An 18,922-nucleotide genomic window follows, 5' to 3' on the forward strand; every position below is an offset into this window, starting at 1 on the left:
CACAGAGAGACTGAGAAAGACAGATGGATGGAGAGAGAGAGAGACAGAGGGTGAAAGAGACAAAGAGAGAGATGCAGAGAGATTGAGAGAGACACCGATATGTAGAGAGAGAGTGAGTGAGAGAAAGAGAGAAGCGGTGAGTGAGAGGGAGAGAGAGGGAGAGCGAAAGAGAGAGGTGGTGAGTGAGAGAGAGAGAGGGAGAGCGAAAGAGAGAGGTGGTGAGTGAGAGAGAGAGGTTCCGAGTGAGAGAGAGACAGAGAGAGGTGGTGAGTGAGAGAGAGAGAGAGAGCAAAAGAGAGAGGTGGTGAGTGAGAGAGAGAGAGGGAGAGCGAAAGAGAGAGGTGGTGAGTGAGAGAGAGAGGTTCCGAGTGAGAGAGAGACAGAGAGAGGTGGTGAGTGAGAGAGAGAGAGAGAGCAAAAGAGAGAGGTGGTGAGTGAGAGAGAGAGAGAGCAAAAGAGAGAGGTGGTGAGTGAGAGAGAGTGTGAGAGAGTGTGACGGTGAGTGAGAGGGAGAGAGAGAGAGAGAGAGAGAGAGAGAGAGAGAGAGGTGGTGAGTGTGAGAGAGAGAGAGAGAGAGAGAGAGAGAGAGGGGTGGTGAGTGAGTGAGAGAGAGAGAGAGAGAGAGGTGGTGAGTGAGTGAGAGAGAGAGAGAGAGAGAGGTGGTGAGTGAGACAGAGAGAGAGAGAGAGAGAGAGGGGTGGTGAGTGAGAGAGAGTGAGACAGAGAGAGGTGGTGAGTGAGAGAGAGAGAGGGAGAGAGGTGGTGAGTGAGAGAGAGAGAGAGAGAGGTGGTGAGTGAGAGAGAGAGAGAGAGAGAGGTGGTGAGTGAGAGAGAGAGAGGTGGTGAGTGAGTGAGAGAGAGAGAGAGAGGTGGTGAGTGAGAGAGAGAGAGGTGGTGAGTGAGTGAGAGAGAGAGAGAGGTGGTGAGTGAGAGAGAGAGAGGGAGAGAGGTGGTGAGTGAGTGAGAGGGAGAGAGGTGGTGAGTGAGTGAGAGAGAGAGAGAGAGGTGGTGAGTGAGAGAGAGAGAGGGAGAGAGGTGGTGAGTGAGAGAGAGAGAGAGAGGTGGTGAGTGAGTGAGAGAGAGAGAGGTGGTGAGTGAGTGAGAGAGAGAGAGAGAGGTGGTGAGAGAGAGAGAGAGAGAGGGAGAGAGGTGGTGAGTGAGTGAGAGAGAGAGAGGTGGTGAGTGAGAGAGAGAGAGGGAGAGAGGTGGTGAGTGAGTGAGAGAGAGAGAGGGAGAGAGGTGGTGAGTGAGTGAGAGAGAGAGAGGGAGAGAGGTGGTGAGTGAGTGAGAGAGAGAGAGGTGGTGAGAGAGAGAGAGAGAGAGGGAGAGAGGTGGTGAGTGAGTGAGAGAGAGAGAGGTGGTGAGTGAGAGAGAGAGAGAGAGGTGGTGAGTGAGAGAGAGAGAGGGAGAGAGGTGGTGAGTGAGTGAGAGAGAGAGAGGGAGAGAGGTGGTGAGTGAGTGAGAGAGAGAGAGGTGGTGAGTGAGTGAGAGGGAGAGAGGGAGAGAGGTGGTGAGTGAGTGAGAGAGAGAGAGGTGGTGAGTGAGTGAGAGGGAGAGAGGTGGTGAGTGAGTGAGAGAGAGAGAGGGAGAGAGGTGGTGAGTGAGTGAGAGAGAGAGAGGTGGTGAGTGAGTGAGAGGGAGAGAGGTGGTGAGTGAGTGAGAGAGAGAGAGGTGGTGAGTGAGTGAGAGGGAGAGAGGTGGTGAGTGAGTGAGAGAGAGAGAGGTGGTGAGTGAGTGAGAGAGAGGGAGAGAGGTGGTGAGTGAGTGAGAGAGAGAGAGAGAGAGAGGTGGTGAGTGAGTGAGAGAGAGAGAGGTGGTGAGTGAGAGAGAGAGAGGGAGAGAGGTGGTGAGTGAGTGAGAGAGAGACAGAGAGAGAGACAGAGAGAGAGAGAGAGACAGAGAGAATAGTAATAGTACGAATAATAACAATGGTGATCATCCTTTTCGAGGATTATGAAATCTCTGCAAGGTCAGTTAGGAAAAACAACAACCCTTTAATCCCATTTTCTTTTTCTCATGATCAGAAAAGTCTAAAACTCTGAAGGGTTTATCTCAGCTCCTCTCTCTGCTCTTCAGGTTCAGCTCCAGAGGAAACACAGAGGACACGAAGCCTTGATCTGAAGGTCAATCGATTCTGCTCGTGTTGCTGGAAGGATCCGTGTTTGATATGGAAAGATTTTACACGTTGACCTCTAAAGAATGATGTTTTATGTAAAACAGTGTTGGATGTGATGTTCAGTCGGCCTGCAGCACCACACCCTGACTTCCCATCTTCACACCCTGACTTCCCATCGCCACACCCTGACTTCCCATCTTCACACCCCGACTTCCCATCGCCACACCCCGACTTCCCATCACCACACCCTGACACCCTGACTTCCCATCGCCACACCCCAACTCCCCATCGCCACACCCTGACTCCCCATCGCCACACCCTGACTTCACCCTGACTCCCCATCGCCACACCCTGACTCCCCATCGCCACACCCTGACTTCACCCTGACTCCCCATCGCCACACCCTGACTTCACCCTGACTCCCCATCGCCACACCCTGACTCCCCATCGCCACACCCTGACTCCCCATCGCCACACCCTGACTTCACCCTGACTCCCCATCGCCACACCCTGACTTCACCCTGACTCCCCATCGCCACACCCTGACTCCCCATCGCCACACCCTGACTCCCCATCGCCACACCCTGACTTCCCATCGCCACACCCTGACTTCACCCTGACTCCCCATCGCCACACCCTGACTCCCCATCGCCACACCCTGACTTCCCATCGCCACACCCTGACTCCCCATCGCCACACCCTGACTCCCCATCGCCACACCCTGACTTCACCCTGACTCCCCATCGCCACACCCTGACTCCCCATCGCCACACCCTGACTCCCCATCGCCACACCCTGACTCCCCATCGCCACACCCTGACTTCCCATCGCCACACCCTGACTTCCCATCGTCACACCCCGACTCCCCATCGCCACACCCTGACTTCACCCTGACTCCCCATCGCCACACCCCGACTCCCCATCGCCACACCCCGACTCCCCATCGCCACACCCCGACATCCCATCGCCACACCCCAACTCCCCATCACCACTTACTGACCAGAGCCTTATATATCCTGAGTCTGTACATGAAAACGCTTGGAGTTCATCTCCCTGTGGCCTTAAAAAACCTGAACACACACACACACACACACACACACACACACGTACCTCTTTGTGAGCTTCACTGGAAATGCGGTTTGTGTAGCGCAGAACCTCCAACTCCATATCTGTCTTACTCAGACGACTGCAGAGAGACAGACAGAGAGAGAAAGACAGAGAAAGATAGACAGGCAGAGAGACAGATTGACATAGAGACAGACAGAGAGAGAGACCGGCAGAAAGGGATACAGACAGAGAGAGAAAGAGAGAGAGAGACAGACAGAGAGAGACAGGCAGAGAGAGAGAGGCAGAGAGAGAGACAGACAGAGAGAGAGACAGGCAGAGAGAGAGACAGGCAGAGAGAGAGACAGACAGAGAGAAACAGGCAGAGAGAAACAGGCAGAGAGAGAGACAGACAGAGACAGGCAGAGAGACAGACAGGCAGAGAGAGAGACAGACAGAGACAGGCAGAGAGACAGACAGGCAGAGAGAGAGACAGGCAGAGAGAGAGACAGGCAGAGAGACAGACAGAGAGAAACAGGCAGAGAGAAACAGGCAGAGAGAGAGACAGACAGAGACAGGCAGAGAGACAGACAGGCAGAGAGAGAGACAGACAGAGACAGGCAGAGAGAGAGACAGGCAGAGAGAGAGACAGGCAGAGAGAGAGACAGGCAGAGAGAGAGACCCAGTAAAAATGGTGTAAAATATAAAAAATTCTGCATGAGGTGAAACGTATAAAACTGCATCAAAGTTCATACGAAAATAAATCCTAAACAGATGAACTCGCTGATGAATCCGATCTGAAAGCTGGGTGGGTGTGGCCTAATATTCTAATGAGCATTCCTGACTGACCTCCCTCTGTTAAAGACTCCAAGTTTGAGACAGCCGACAGTTAGCTTTCACTCACTAGGCTACCTTCTGCTCCACAGATTAGCTTGGACTCACCAAGTTAGCTTTAAAGATTTAAAGAAACCTGAAGCGCGAGTGTGAAGGAAACAACTGAAGAAGTGATTCTACACGAACATCAACCTGACGATAAAAGCTTACGAAAGAGCAAAACAAAACAGAGAGTGCACGTGATTTCCAACGACGCAGACGTAACCGAAAACATCTGTAGCATCTGGGGATAAAACATTATCACGCTGTGATTTTCACTTTGTTAAATATCCGACAGCTCGAAGAGCCGAGCCGTGAGCTCTTAAATTATCTCCAGACGTGTAGGGTTTATTTTTAGCTTTCTCTAAAGCCTGTGATGGAGGAAATGTGAGACTCTTTTACACCGTTAACACAGGAACAAAAAAAAAAGTTACTCAGTGCATAAAAAACGACAAAAAACACAAACGCACAACACCGGAGCTGTTTCTATTCCAACCTTTCTATTCCTGAACTTATTCAGTCACTAATGATGCACTTCGAATCCGAGACACGGGAGAGTGGTGTGTGTGTGCGTGTGTGCGTGTGTGTGTGTGTGTGTGTGTGCGTATACGCACGTCACTTACAATGACTGAATGTGAACGTGTCATAAAGCACTAATAAGGTTGCAGAAATAGCACCATGTAAACCATGGGAGTGAATCTACACACACACACACACACACAGCCGTGTGCAACAGTTTCTTTATGTGCTGTATGATTAGCGAAGTACTTTAACACATATAATTTAATGTGTACTGACATTTAGCTACATCCGATTCTTTATACATTTACACTGAGCAGAAGACATCACGCCTGTCCCATCCACACTGCACTGGCTCCCAAATAATATTCCGTTATAAATGAATATATGAATAAAATACAGTATTTGTTGATTATAAAACACTACTAATGACTGAAATGGTCTCGCACCGCAGTACCGGAGTGAACTCATGGTCTTTTAGGATCCACCAAGTCTGCTTTGATCAAAGGTGCAGGCTCTTTGTTAGTACCTAGAATAATGACTAGAACAGTACAGTACAGTACAGTACAGCAGGGGATGGAGCTTTTCCCTAAAAAACCCTCAGCTATGGAACGGCCTTCCAACTGGTGTTCAGGTTTTAAAGAAAAGTCCAGACTGAAAACCTGTTTGTTTAGTCAAACTTTTTATTAATAGCTAAAGGCGCAGATCCGGAGAGTTCACGGGCGGAGAGATATTTGGATGCTGTCACCCCTGCACTGACACATGCTCACTCAGGTTTGTTGACGGTGGACTGGCTGGCCGTTTTATGTCTCAGGGAGCCCTCATGTTTGTGTTACCTGCTGCCTCTTATGTTGTCATAGCGACAAACTGCCGGAGTCCCTGCCTACACTCTGCACACACACTGTACCTCCTCTTAAACCGCTACAGGACAAGAGCATACCTAATAATCTCTTTTCACCCCCAAGTCTCTCTCTCTCTCTCTCTCTCTCGCCACGCATTACTCTTGCCGCCTGATGAGGTGCTGTTGATCCTGACGGCTTGTGCTCTCCGGACCTGCCTGACCCATCCCGCTGCTCTACTTCTGCTTCTGCTTGGAGATTCCTTCACCTGAAAATCACTCACTGCTGCTGAGGACGGCGCCACATGGCTAGCCTACATACTGCCACAAGGTTGCTGTGGATGGTACCACACGGATACCCTAAAGACGGCCGTGGAGGGTCTCACTTGGACAGCCTAGAACTGAACCAGACGGAGAAGGAACCAGCTGAATCCTGAACACTTGAAATCTACAATTTCTTGACATTTCTTGTGAGGTTCAGGAGGAATCTGTGAGACGCCCTCAGGAAGAGCTTGGTTCAGACAGCGCTTCCGAAACTTTACGAAGGAGCTTAACGGATTTAACTTTCCCTGTACTATTTTTTTTCTTTTTTGCGCTACTGTCAGAGGTGTAATCAGCAATCATCTGACCAATCAGAATGGAGAATTCTGCAGCGCCCTGGTGTAATATAAATGATATAATGACAAGAATCCAAAGAGTTCAGAAAAGTGAGACGTCAGTTTTATAACGCCTGATTTTTTTATTGATCAATTTAACCACAGCTCCTCAAATCAAAGCATGTACATCTCATCTGTGATCAAAGCCAGACAGGCCGTAACCGCCATGTAAGATAGTTAAGATCCGCACCTGGTGCCGTTCTTTTGCTGTTTACACGGCATATTATATTAAAACATTCGACATGTCTGAAGCTCTGTAACGGGAAAAAAAGTTTTCAAAAAGTGAACTGAAATGTTAAAGCGTGAGGTGTTGGTATGAGTGAAGGAAAGTCCGTCTGAGTGCTGATGTAGGGAAGTGAAGGAGGGATGCAGGGAAGTGAAGGAGGGATGGAGAGAAGGAGGGATGGAAGGAAGGTGTGGGCTGAGTGCAGCTGTAATGAAGCCGCGTCCTTCCGGGCGCTGAACGAGAGCGAGAGTAATGCAGAGAGCAGCCAGCCGGGCACGCAACCCATTACTCTGACACAGAGAGGAAATGAAAGAGGGAGAGAGGGAGAGAAAGAACGAGAGTCCTGTCGTGGAAAGCTTCTGCAGAATTATCTGGGGAGAGGCTGCTCGTGTTTGTGTGCTTGTTGACGTCTTCTGGGCTCGGTCTCGGGTAGAACAGAGCGTCTCGGCTCCAAATTAGCAGCGTGGGAAATACGTGCGAGGCGGTTTAGATAGTCAGATACGCTCGGAAAGCTTTACGTGTTGACATCTGAGACGCCCGGGTAAAGCGTTGTTTACACAGCGTGTTCAGAAACTTCGCTCAGGCTCTGCGCTGGCCACCCAACTTCATTTCTCCCCTCAGCGCAAACACGTTTTATAGAACACGACCAGCATCAAAGCAGCAGAACATGCTAAAGCTTTATTCGAATACTTCATTTGCATATCTTTTGTGTGCTGATGAGACGGAGTTCATCAGAAAAAAGACGCCGACACGCAGTAAGCCTCACCATCCCTGATTAAAGACGTTCCGCTCGCCAAGGAAGCAAGCCGAGCCGTCTACGTTTCGACTTTTTATCAAAGTCTCACAAAAAAAAGAAAAAAAAAAACGAGCGTGGCAAGTTCCCTGATCCGATTCCCGAACATCTTCTGACGTGGTTAATCGGAATTTAAAGCGCAGCTGGATCATCGTTTCAGATTACAGGCTACATCCAAGAGAAGACGATCACAGCGGTGCGAAAAAGACGGACGGCGTGTCTGATGAGCCGATGAAAATATCCGAATCATTTCATCAGTGACTCTCAAACCGTCCGTCCCGTCTTCTCCGTTCTGCTGTCGCATTATTAGCTGAAGCTGAGCGTCAATTTAAAGTCAGTTGAACATCAGATCATGTCAGAGTCTCACCATATTAGGAATTTCAACACCAAAACGATCCTAATGTCACCGACCGACTTTCATCACACCGCACGTCCACCAAATACACCACAGACGTCTGAAAATAAAACCTGCATAGATCGACTGAAGGTTAGAGCCGGGCGACGCGACTGTATAATATCCATACCGTGATTAATTACGTCACGGTACACTTCTCTGGGTTTCTATTTTCGGAGGTCTAAAAATTCCCCAACAGACTAAGAGCTCAGTAACGACGTCGCATGTTTTCTACATGTAATTATGGCAGGAGAATGCGCACACGCAGCCGCCCATTCACACTTTTAAAGGGAAGCCGTTGACCATGTATGGCGATTTGGGGGCGTTTCTTGACGTAAACGTGTGTGGTTGTGTACGAACAGAGCAGTTTATCGACACTCGCTGTACACGTGATAAATGTGACGCGCGCACGCGGGCAGGTCTTACACACAGGACTGTTCTACACACGCTTTGATGAACGAGACCTGAGACAGAGAACAGAACTCACGTGTCACGTGTCAAGAAAATCTTACCATTCCACCATAACGGGATGCAGGAGCGAGTTGTTCACTTGGAAGCTGAAAGAGAAAAAATAATCCACTTAAACAGCGTCACTGAGAGACATCAAGAAGAAACAGCAGAAAAACCCCCCAAATAATCATTCTTCCACATCTCCAGTATCAAATAAGAGATGATCAGAAACACACTCTGGAAGACGTTACGGCTTTATTAGAAGGTTTCATTTCCCTGTCTTTTAGTGTGATGAGGAAACCATGTTGATTAGAACGTGATGATGAAAACGATCGCGTTAAAAACGAGTAATCAGGATCCCGGATTTAAGAACGTCTGCTTCTTCACGTGAAACGCCGGCGAGAGCCGAGCGATCCGTCTTCAATCAAAGCCTCTGGAACGTTCTCCTCCAATTCTGTCTCATAGATCTACCGATTCACTGAACTGCAGATTCATTTCCAGACATTATGGCCGTTTCATCTTCTGAATCTGTCCGACATCAGAGAAAAGACCCGCGGAAGATCTGTAAAGCGTCTACGTGTGGAGATAACCGCTGAAATAGAAAGCCCTTATCAGGTGAATCTATTAGTCTCACAGAAGTCTCCTGAATGACTTTCTAAACTCTTCACGCGGCTCTGTTCCAGATCATTCATTCATTCGTTCAAACTCGCCCGCTCTCCAGGAGACAGGAGGAATGTGGTGTATTTACTGTTGTGTTAAAACCTCTCAGGAAAACCACTGGAAATAAACAGCGTGAACAATGTGTAAAAACATCCCCATCTTGAGATTAGGAGGAAACATCTCGGCCCTACTCTTCTCCCGATAACGAACCGATCTCTCGGAATAACGAGAGGCTGTCGTTTATTTCTTCCACTGCAGCACTTCACTTCTGTTTTAGAAACTCACCGACTGATTCCTTCAAAGGACGCTTCACGGGAGATACTGCCACTGTCGGTGTTCAAGCCTCGCTGTATGAGAGAGAGAGAGAGAGAGAGAGAGAGAGGGGGAGAGAGAGAGAGAGGGAGAGAGAGAGGGGGGGAGAGAGAGGGAGAGAGAGAGTGAGAGAGAGAGAGAGAGGGGGAGAGAGAGAGGGAGAGAGAGAGAGAGAGAGGGAGAGAGAGAGTAACAGAATGTGAGGAGGAGCACGAATGAGAGACTCTCAAGGCTACGTTCAAGTGCCTCATTATCCAAACCCATTATTGCTGTAGTAAACCCCTCAATTGAATCCAATCCGTCTGATCAGACGGAGAAAAGGAGCGTTCCCTCGTTCGTTCTGAGTGTGCGGGAGACGCCGGAGCCGGGACGTTGATGTTGATGGTGCAGAATGACGGTTTAGTGCTAAATTGGAGCTATTCATGTTAGAAAGCGTGGGAAATGTACGGCCTTGAGGCAGACAGAGATTTGTAGGTCACATCCATTCTGTCAAAGTGGACATCAATCTTCTCAACTGAGAATGGAGCTTATTCTCAGTGCATTATTATTAGTGTATGTGTGTGTGTGTGTGTGAGTGAGAGAGAGAGTGTGTGTGTGTGTGTGTGTGAGAGTGTGTGTGTGTGTTTTACAGAGGCGCATCACAGCGAAGTAAACTCAGTACAGGAGGAACAACTGAACGGTGGAAATCTGGATGAAATCGCGTCTAGAACTCTCCATGCCCTGCTGTGATTGGAAAATAATCGACAGTGCAGCGGAGTTACTGTAACACACTAACGGTGATTATTTTACTGTAACAGCACGTCCTGAACTCATTATTTCTCTTGTACCACAATCATTTAGCAATTTACCAGCACTGCAAGTGGTTGCTATGGAAACACGTGGATAGACTGCATTAATTCACGTCAAGCTAGTTTCAACACTGGTATTAAATTCGATGTGAAAGCAGATGTACCGTCGTTGTTAATACAGAAAGGTTAAGAAGGAACTAAACAACGGGTAAGATGTAAAACTGAATTGCTCTGTGTTTCTCCGGGGTGGGGTGCATGGTTTAGGATTGAGTGGCTTCACGATGCTACAACGATGATACTGCGGTGGTATTTTACTGAAGGCGTCGCTACACTGCGAATACGATTCCACATCAGTCCGCTGTTCGCTCGGTGTAACGTCACCACGGCTGTTTAAAAGGTCAGAGTCTTGTTCTACTAAACAGAGGAATGAGAATGGTGGGATTTACCAGCGTGAGGAGGACAGAGGGTCTGGTCTTGGCCAGGATCTCGGCAATCTGTGGACACACATGAGGTTCACGTGAGGTTAATATTCAGTCAGAAGATTCTGAGATCTCACACATCACTTCTGGAGTCGGAGACACTGAAAGGACCTTCTCCGATTAAAGGTCAATCCGATGACGTCCGTCACTGTCTGTTCCTGCAGACCGCAAACATTTAAAAATGGCAAGCAATTAGGCAGAAATCCCAAATAACAGAGAGAGAGAGAGAGAGGGAGAGAGAGAGAGAGAGAGCAAAAGAGAGGGAGAAAGAGAGGGAGAGAGAGAGAGAGAGAGAGAGAGAGGGAGGGAGAGAGAGAGAGAGGGAGAGAGAGAGAGAGCAAAAGAGAGGGAGAAAGAGAGGGAGAGAGAGAGAGAGAGAGAGAGAGGGAGGGAGAGAGAGAGAGAGGGAGAGAGAGAGAGAGCAAAAGAGAGGGAGAAAGAGAGAGAGAAACAGAGAGAGGAAGAGAGAGAGAGGGAGAGAGCAAAAGAGAGGGAGAAAGAGAGGGAGAGAGAGAGAGAGGGGAGAGAGTGGGAGAGGGGGAGAGAGAGAGAGAGTAAAAGAGAGGGAGAAAGTGAGGGAGAGAGATAGAGAGAGAAACAGAGCAAGGAAGAGAGAGAGAGAGGGGGAGAGAGTGGGAGAGGGAGAGAGGGGGGAGGGGGGAGAGTGGGAGAGAGGGAGAGAGAGGGAGAGAGCAAAAGAGAGGGAGAAAGAGAGGGAGAGAGAGCGAGTGGGAGAGGGAGAGAGAGAGGGAGAGAGCAAAAAAGAGGGAGAAAGAGAGGGAGAGAGAGAGAGAAACAGAGAGAGGAAGAGAGAGAGAGGGGGAGAGAGTGGGAGGGAGGGAGAGGGAGAGAGAGAGAGAGAGAGAAAGAGAGAGAGAGAGAGAGAGAGAGGGGGAGAGAGTGGGAGAGAGAGAGGGGGGGAGAGAGGGGGGGAGAGTGGGAGGGAGAGAGGGGGGGGAGAGTGGGAGGGAGGGAGAGAGGGGGGGAGAGTGGGAGGGAGAGAGAGAGAGAGGGGGAGAGAGTGGGAGGGAGAGAGGGGGGGAGAGGGGAGAGTGGGAGGGAGAGAGAGAGAGAGAGAGCGGGGCAGAGAGAGGGAGAGAGAGAGGGGGGGAGAGTGGGAGGGAGAGAGAGAGAGAGAGAGAGAGAGAGAGAGAGAGAGAGAGAGAGACTCAGAATGGAAAATAATTTGATTAAATAGACAAAAAGCTGTTCTCGGGTCCTAAACTGCAGAATCTGGTTCTGTTCATCATGAAACAGCAAACAGAACAGCCAGCTCGGCCTTTTAAACACACAAAGCCTACAGTGGCTCTTACTCTGGAGTTAATAAATCCACACACACTCACACACACTCACACACACACACACACTCACACACACACACAGAGCACCAGATTAATGTAACACGGAGCCCTGATGATGCGGACTTAATGTCCCGTACCCAGACAAATTACAAACACGCTGGGAACAATGCGAAAGCGGTGACGCTCTGACCGCCTTTAAAGGAGCAATCAATCAAACAGGGGGATAACCACGATTTAGACTCGCATCAAAATATGTGAGCTGAGATACGGAGTGAGATCACTCTCACAACTCGTTAATCCGTTCAGTTTAACTGGTGTACAGAACTCCTAAAGATGTCGTTTAAAACTTACAGCTTCACCTCTGACTGTTACAAAGCGCCGACACTGGAGACTCCTTCCACCAGTGTTGAATAAACATCTCCTTAACTTTAAGAAAACTTCTCCACGCCAATGCTTACTCATTTTATTCATCTGTTCACAGTGCGCTCCAATAATACTGGCACGATATCACAATCGCAAACACAACACAGGTTTATACCCCCAAAATATCTTCGTTAAATATAGGCGTGCAACAATTATTGGCACCCCTATGAATTCATATGAGAAAAATACATTTGAAGTATATTCCCATTAATATTTAAAATTTCCTGGGTACAGGAAGTTGTTCAACCGTGACTTCCTGTTTCACAGGGGTATAAATGTGAGGTAACACATAGGACAAATCCCCTTAGTCATCCATAACGATGGGTAAGAGCGAGGAATATAGCTGTGATGTGCGGCAAAAGGTTGTTGAGCTTCACACAATGGGGCGTGGCTATAAGAAAATAGCACAAGCATTGAAAACGCCCATTTCCACCATCAGGGCAATAATTAAGACGTTCCAGTCCACTGGAAATGTTATGAATCGACCTGGAATTGGACGTGTGCCTATATCGTCTCAACGCACTGTGAAGAGGATGGGTCGAGTGGTTAAAACATCTCCAAGGATCACAGCTGGAGAACTGCAGAAGTTAGTTGCGTCTTGGGGTCAGAAAGTCTCCAAAACTACAATCTGAAGTCACCTCCATCACCACAAGTTGTTTGAAGGGTTTCAAGAAAAAAGCCTCTACTCTCATCCAGAAACAAACTCGAGCGTCTTCAGTGTGCAGACACGACTGGAACTTCAAATGGGCTCGGGTTCTACGGTCAAACCAAAATAGAGCTTTTTGGTAATAAACACCAGAGGTGGTTCTGGAGCACACAGAGAGGTAGACATATGGAAAAGTACCTCATGCCCACGGTTACATATGGAGGTGGATCTTTAATGTTTTGGGGCTGTTTTTCTGCCCTGTGAATGAGCCGTTACTATAGAAACGATAACGTATTAGAACAAGCACATTAATATAAACCTTTAGAGAAACATCACCAGCTTTTGGCCGTTTACTGGCGAGTGAAGAGGAGGAGAACTTCTCAGATCAGCAGCAGCGAAGCTTCTCTTCACTCGAACCATAACAAAATGATTCCACTTTAGTAATTTAGTTCCTAATTCTTATCTTGTCAGCTCATTACTTCACTTTCCATGAGTGAAAAAGTTTCAGAGAGTCTTAATCAGTAAAATGGAAATGGGAGCCGCGGGCTCTGTTGAAAAATGACTTTTTAAATCTGAGCAGAAATTTTCTAACAAAAATTCAGCTCCAGTGAACGTTTCTCCAGAAAAATCCACTTGTGTATCTTTAATTATTACCTTTTTCACTCGTACTATAGATAATCAAGATTAATGACAGGAAAAACGCTCAATTCCAAGAAACCAAACTGAATAAATGACGCTCGGGGAGCGAGACGGCTGGAACCTGATCACCGGGTTTCCTTTCTGGATTCATGCTGCACATGGAATAGGATTAAATATGGAAAATTAGACTTATTACAACCATCACTCTAATGAAGGAGGCGTGGCCTCTGTGCCTGTCAGTGTAAGGAAAGGAGGCGTGGCCTCTGTGCCTGTCAGTGCAAGTAAAGCAGGCGTGGCCTATGTGCCTGTCAGTGCAAGTAAAGGAGGCGTGGCCTCTGTGCCTGTCAGTGCAAGTAAAGGAGGCGTGGCCTCTGTGCCTGTAAGTTTTAGTAAAGGAGGCGTGGCCTCTCTGCCTGTCAGTGCAAGTAAAGGAGGCGTGGCCTCTGTGCCTGTACGTTTTAGTAAAGAAGGCATGGCCTATGTGCCTGTAAGTTTTAGTAAAGGAGGCGTGGCCTCTGTGCCTGTCAGTGTAAGTAAAGGAGGCGTGGCCTCTGTGCCTGTAAGTTTTAGTAAAGGAGGCGTGGCCTATGTGCCTGTAAGTTTTAGTAAAGGAGGCATGGCCTATGTGCCTGTAAGTTTTAGTAAAGGAGGCGTGGCCTCTGTGCCTGTAAGTTTTAGTAAAGGAGGCGTGGCCTCTGTGCCTGTAAGTTTTAGTAAAGAAGGCGTGGCCTCTGTGCCTGTAAGTTTTAGTAAAGAAGGCGTGGCCTCTGTGCCTGTCAGTGTAAGTAAAGGAGGTGTGGCCTCTGTGCCTGTAAGTTTTAGTAAAGAAGGCGTGGCCTATGTGCCTGTAAGTTTTAGTAAAGGAGGCGTGGCCTATGTGCCTGTAATTTTTAGTAAAGGAGGCATGGCCTCTGTGCCTGTCAGTGCAAGTAAAGGAGGCGTGGCCTCTGTGCCTGTAAGTTTTAGTAAAGAAGGCGTGGCCTATGTGCCTGTAAGTTTTAGTAAAGGAGGCGTGGCCTCTGTGCCTGTCATTGCAAGTAAAGAAGGCGTGGCCTCTGTGCCTGTAAGTTTTAGTAAAGGAGGCGTGGCCTCTGTGCCTGTAAGTTTTAGTAAAGAAGGCGTGGCCTCTGTGCCTGTCAGTGTAAGTAAAGGAGGTGTGGCCTCTGTGCCTGTAAGTTTTAGTAAAGGAGGCGTGGCCTCTGTGCCTGTAAGTTTTAGTAAAGCAGGCGTGGCCTCTGTGCCTGTAAGTTTTAGTAAAGGAGGCGTGGCCTCTGTGCCTGTAAGTTTTAGTAAAGGAGGCGTGGCCTCTGTGCCTGTAAGTTTTAGTAAAGGAGGCGTGGCCTCTGTGCCTGTAAGTTTTAGTAAAGGAGGCGTGGCCTCTGTGCCTGTCAGCCTCACCTTAAACAAATTCTGAATTTTTAACTTGTATAATTTGGGAAAATGAAATATTTTCACATCTCGCCGTCTTCAACGCCGACACAGTGTTCTATTAAACTGTTAATACGAGTTAACAGACGATAAAAAGAACAGACTGAGCGTCTGACATGTGTTAATGAACACACTGCACACTCGCTCCAAATAAACTTTAATTATCATCCCAACTCTCTCAACTCCCAGTGGGTAACACACACACACACACACACACACACACACACACACACACACAGAGGAGAGAGGGGGAGAGAGAGAGAGAGAGAGAGAGAGAGAGAGCAGAAGAGGGAGAAAAAGTGTGAGTTAGAGAAGGGACTAGACAACGTCTGTGTGTGTGTGCGTGTGTGTGTGTGTGTGTGTGTGTGTGTTCTCTCACACACATTTGAACTAGAGAGATAAAGGACTCTCTGAACACAATAACACACTCAGTGTTGCGCAGTTAGAGGAAGAAAATCAACAATGGAGTGGTTTTACCATGCTGAAGCTGATTATTTTCCCACAACAGCATCCCCAAGTGTTTTATTCCTCTTCTACCACAGCAATCTGCCAAACACTAACAAATGTATTTTTTTATTATTAAAGAACGACACGTTATACTTTCTGTAGTTAGTTCCTGTAGTCACTTATATTAGAGCAGCTATAAACAGTCGTTCTCTCGCACTGGAGACTCCTTCTGTAAATGTTAAATAAACCTAGAGCATCCCCCGTACAAGTCCCTGTGAATGAGCCGTTACTATAGAAACGATAAAGTATTTGTGGGATATTTCTGTCGTGTCGTCCACCGTTAATTGTGAGTTTATGGCAGTAGATGGAGTCGGACCTCAACTCACTTTCTGGTACTTTTTTTTATACAGAAGTGAAGAAATCCCTTCTCTTTGTTCGCTTGAATATCTGCTTTGTCGTCATGGTAACATTACAGCACTTCGGTATAAAATATCGCCTGATGTTCGATGCTCAGTACTCTGATGTTAAAAAAAAATAAAATAAAATAAGCTGAAAAATGCCTTTTCGCACAGACGAGAAGGAATGGAGAGGAATAGAAGAGCGCTGGTCACCTTTACACTCGAGTACGACTGGAACGGAGAGATCATCAGTCTGAACTCATCACGGCGCAGTGAGACAGCCGGCAGCTTGCGACTGGTAAGACTGGACACCGTCCGAGTTCGAGTTTCCTCACATCATACGTCATGATGTAGAGCGATGAAACGTAGAGACAGAAAGAGAGAAACAGAGAGAGAGAGACAGAACTGCATTCTGGAGAAAGACACTGATAAAGACAAAAAGAGTGCTAGATAGAAAGGAAGACAGAGCGCCAAACAGAGAGACAGATAGAGAGAGAGAGACACATGGGCAAACAGAAAAAAAAATAGAAAGAAAGAGTGCTAGAGAGTTAGACAAACAAAGAGAGGCAGACAGACAGAGAGAGAGACTGCTAGACAGAGAGACAGATACAGATAGAAAGACAGAGACAGATAAAGAGAGAGATACAGAGTAATACACACACACACACACACACACACGTCTGATTTACATTCACACAGCAGCTGTATTGATCACACGGCGCAGCGTGGTGGCTCAAGCACAGGTCAGAAACGCTGGAGTGCAGCAGGAGCCCCAGTCATTCAACCAGGTGCATGCACACACACACACACACACACACACACACACACACACACACAGCGTGACCTGCTGCCAGCTGGAGAGCGGGACACACAGGTCAAACACAGACAGCATGCAGAAACCGAGCGTCTTCACCTGTCCTCTATATAAAACATCTCACAATCCATTAACACTGAAGATTCCTCTACAAGTTCCTCCAATACAGACAGCGTGAGAGCTTCACCTGCATCACAAGCCATCGTGATGGCACGGAGTGTACGCAGTGAAGGAAATATGGCACGTGCACGTGTGTCATAAAACTTCAAACGTGGTGAGATTAAGTGAAATGCGACAGACGTCCACTTGTATGCACGGAAAACATGAAGCGTGATCAAAACATCGCACAGATCCAATAAAACACGGACTGCGTGCGTGAGGAGGCGTGGCATATGTGTGACAGGGTGTGGAGTGCGTGTGAGAGGGCGTGGCATTCGTGTGAGGAGGCGTGTCATATGTGTGACAGGGTGTGGTGTGCATGTGAGGAAGCATGGCATGTGTGTGAGGAGGTGTGAGGAGGCGTGGTGTACCTGTGACAGGGTGTGTGAGGAGGTGTTGCATATGTGCATGGAGGTATGAGGAGGCGTGGCATGTGTGTGACAGGGAGTGGTGCGCATGTGAGGAAGCATGGCATGTGTGTGAGGAGGTGTGGGATATATGCGAGGAGGTGTGGCATGTGTGTGATAGGGTGTGGCGTGCGTGTCAGGAGGCATGGCATGTGTGTGAGGAGGTGTGAGGAGGCGTGGCATATGTGTGAGGAGGCGTGGCATATATGTGAGGAGGTGTGGCATATGTGTGAGGAGGTGTGGCATATGTGTGATAGGGTGTGGCGTGTGTGAGGAGGTGTGGTGTGCGTGTCAGGAGGTGTGGCATGTGTGTGAGATGGTGTGAGGAGGCGTGTCATATGTGTGACAGGGCGTTGTGTGCATGTGAGGAAGCATGGCATCTGTGTGAGGAGGTGTGAGGAGGCGTGGTGTACCTGTGACAGGGTGTGTGAGGAGGTGTTGCATATGTGCATGGAGGTATGAGGAGGCGTGGCACGTGTGTGACAGGGAGTGGTGCGCATGTGAGGAAGCATGGCATGTGTGTGAGGAGGTGTGGGATATATGCGAGGAGGTGTGGCATGTGTGTGATAGGGTGTGGCGTGCGTGTCAGGAGGCATGGCATGTGTGTGAGGAGGTGTGAGGAGGCGTGGCATATGTGTGAGGAGGCGTGGCATATATGTGAGGAGGTGTGGCATATGTGTGAGGAGGTGTGGCATATGTGTGATAGGGTGTGGCGTGTGTGAGGAGGTGTGGTGTGCGTGTCAGGAGGTGTGGCATGTGTGTGAGATGGTGTGAGGAGGCGTGTCATATGTGTGACAGGGCGTTGTGTGCATGTGAGGAAGCATGGCATCTGTGTGAGGAGGTGTGAGGAGGCGTGGTGTACCTGTGACAGGGTGTGTGAGGAGGTGTTGCATATGTGCATGGAGGTATGAGGAGGCGTGGCACGTGTGTGACAGGGAGTGGTGCGCATGTGAGGAAGCATGGCATGTGTGTGAGGAGGTGTGGGATATATGCGAGGAGGTGTGGCATGTGTGTGATAGGGTGTGGCGTGCGTGTCAGGAGGCATGGCATGTGTGTGAGGAGGTGTGAGGAGGCGTGGCATATGTGTGACAGGGCGTTGTGTGCAAGTGAGGAAGCATGGCGTGTGTGTGAGGAGGTGTGAGGAGGCGTGGCGTATGTGTGACAGGGCGTGGTGTGCGTGTGAGGAGGCATGACGAGGCATGCGTGTAATGGGGTGAGGTGTGTGTGAAGAAGTATGAGGAGGCGTGGTGTGTGTTAGGAGGTGTGAGGAGGCGTGGTATATGTGTGGCAGGGTGTGGTGTGTGAGGAGGCATGACAAGGCATATGTGTACCAGGGTGTGGCATGCATGTGAGGAGGCGTGGCTTGCATTTGACAGGGTGTGGTCAATTTTAAACGTGAATTTTGCACACGTCTTAAAGCCCATAATCTGAGGAACAGGCACATAACATGCTGAGTATCTGTGTGTGTGTGTGTGTGCGTATGTGTGTGTTTGTTTATCACCGCGTACGCAGTGACCTGCCCCCGGCGTATACGCTGAACACTCATCCTGAGGAGGTGACAGAGCTCTGACTTCCTGTCACTGCGATCCTAACAGCCGAGTCTTCATTAACATGCGCGCTCTGTACCCTCAGGACCCGAGGTCACGGGATTGTCTTTCAGCGAGACAGAGGTCACGCAGGGGGTTCACAGCGAGACCTTCAGCTACACGTTCCTCTCCGTGACACTTCAGTTCACCTCTACGCCATGAAGATCGTGAAGTTTCCTCCTAGCTTAACCGCCGTGCTTTCCAGTTCTGGATTGTGATTGGTCAGAAGGTGTTGATTAGTTTTCTGTAACAGCAGCTTTGGCAGGTTTACACCGAAGGTTGATATTAATGCGCCCGTTCGAATACGTTATCGTTTCTATAGTAACAGCTCGTTCCCATGTACCATGGGGCAGCGCCTTTTAGTCCAGTCACAGCATTCAGGTTAGAACAGGGAAGAAGAAACCTTCACATGGTAATAGTTTGGATAAAAACGCTGTCTCACTCACATCACTTGTGTAGTGCACTTCATCCACCGCGTACTTCTCCTTGAAGTGTTCAGGTGGGTGGATCCTGTCGAAACACACAC

The 18,922-nt window shown here is 48.7% G+C and overlaps 1 protein-coding gene across 1 annotated transcript in view; it reads right to left on the minus strand.

Moving 5' to 3' along the window:
- pepd (peptidase D) overlaps window positions 1-18,922 on the minus strand; it is a 58,465-nt gene that overhangs the window by 34,038 nt on the left and 5,505 nt on the right. The window contains exons 4-8 of the mRNA XM_053623709.1: window positions 18,843-18,906; window positions 10,116-10,163; window positions 8,855-8,916; window positions 7,972-8,016; window positions 3,227-3,302 (exon numbers count right to left, since the gene is read on the minus strand). Of these exons, the coding sequence (XP_053479684.1) occupies window positions 3,227-3,302; window positions 7,972-8,016; window positions 8,855-8,916; window positions 10,116-10,163; window positions 18,843-18,906 (295 nt within the window). The remainder of the gene's footprint in view (window positions 1-3,226; window positions 3,303-7,971; window positions 8,017-8,854; window positions 8,917-10,115; window positions 10,164-18,842; window positions 18,907-18,922) is intronic.

This window comes from Ictalurus furcatus, chromosome 4 (assembly GCF_023375685.1).
Source record: "Ictalurus furcatus strain D&B chromosome 4, Billie_1.0, whole genome shotgun sequence".
NCBI classification, from domain to species: Eukaryota; Metazoa; Chordata; class Actinopteri; order Siluriformes; family Ictaluridae; genus Ictalurus; species Ictalurus furcatus.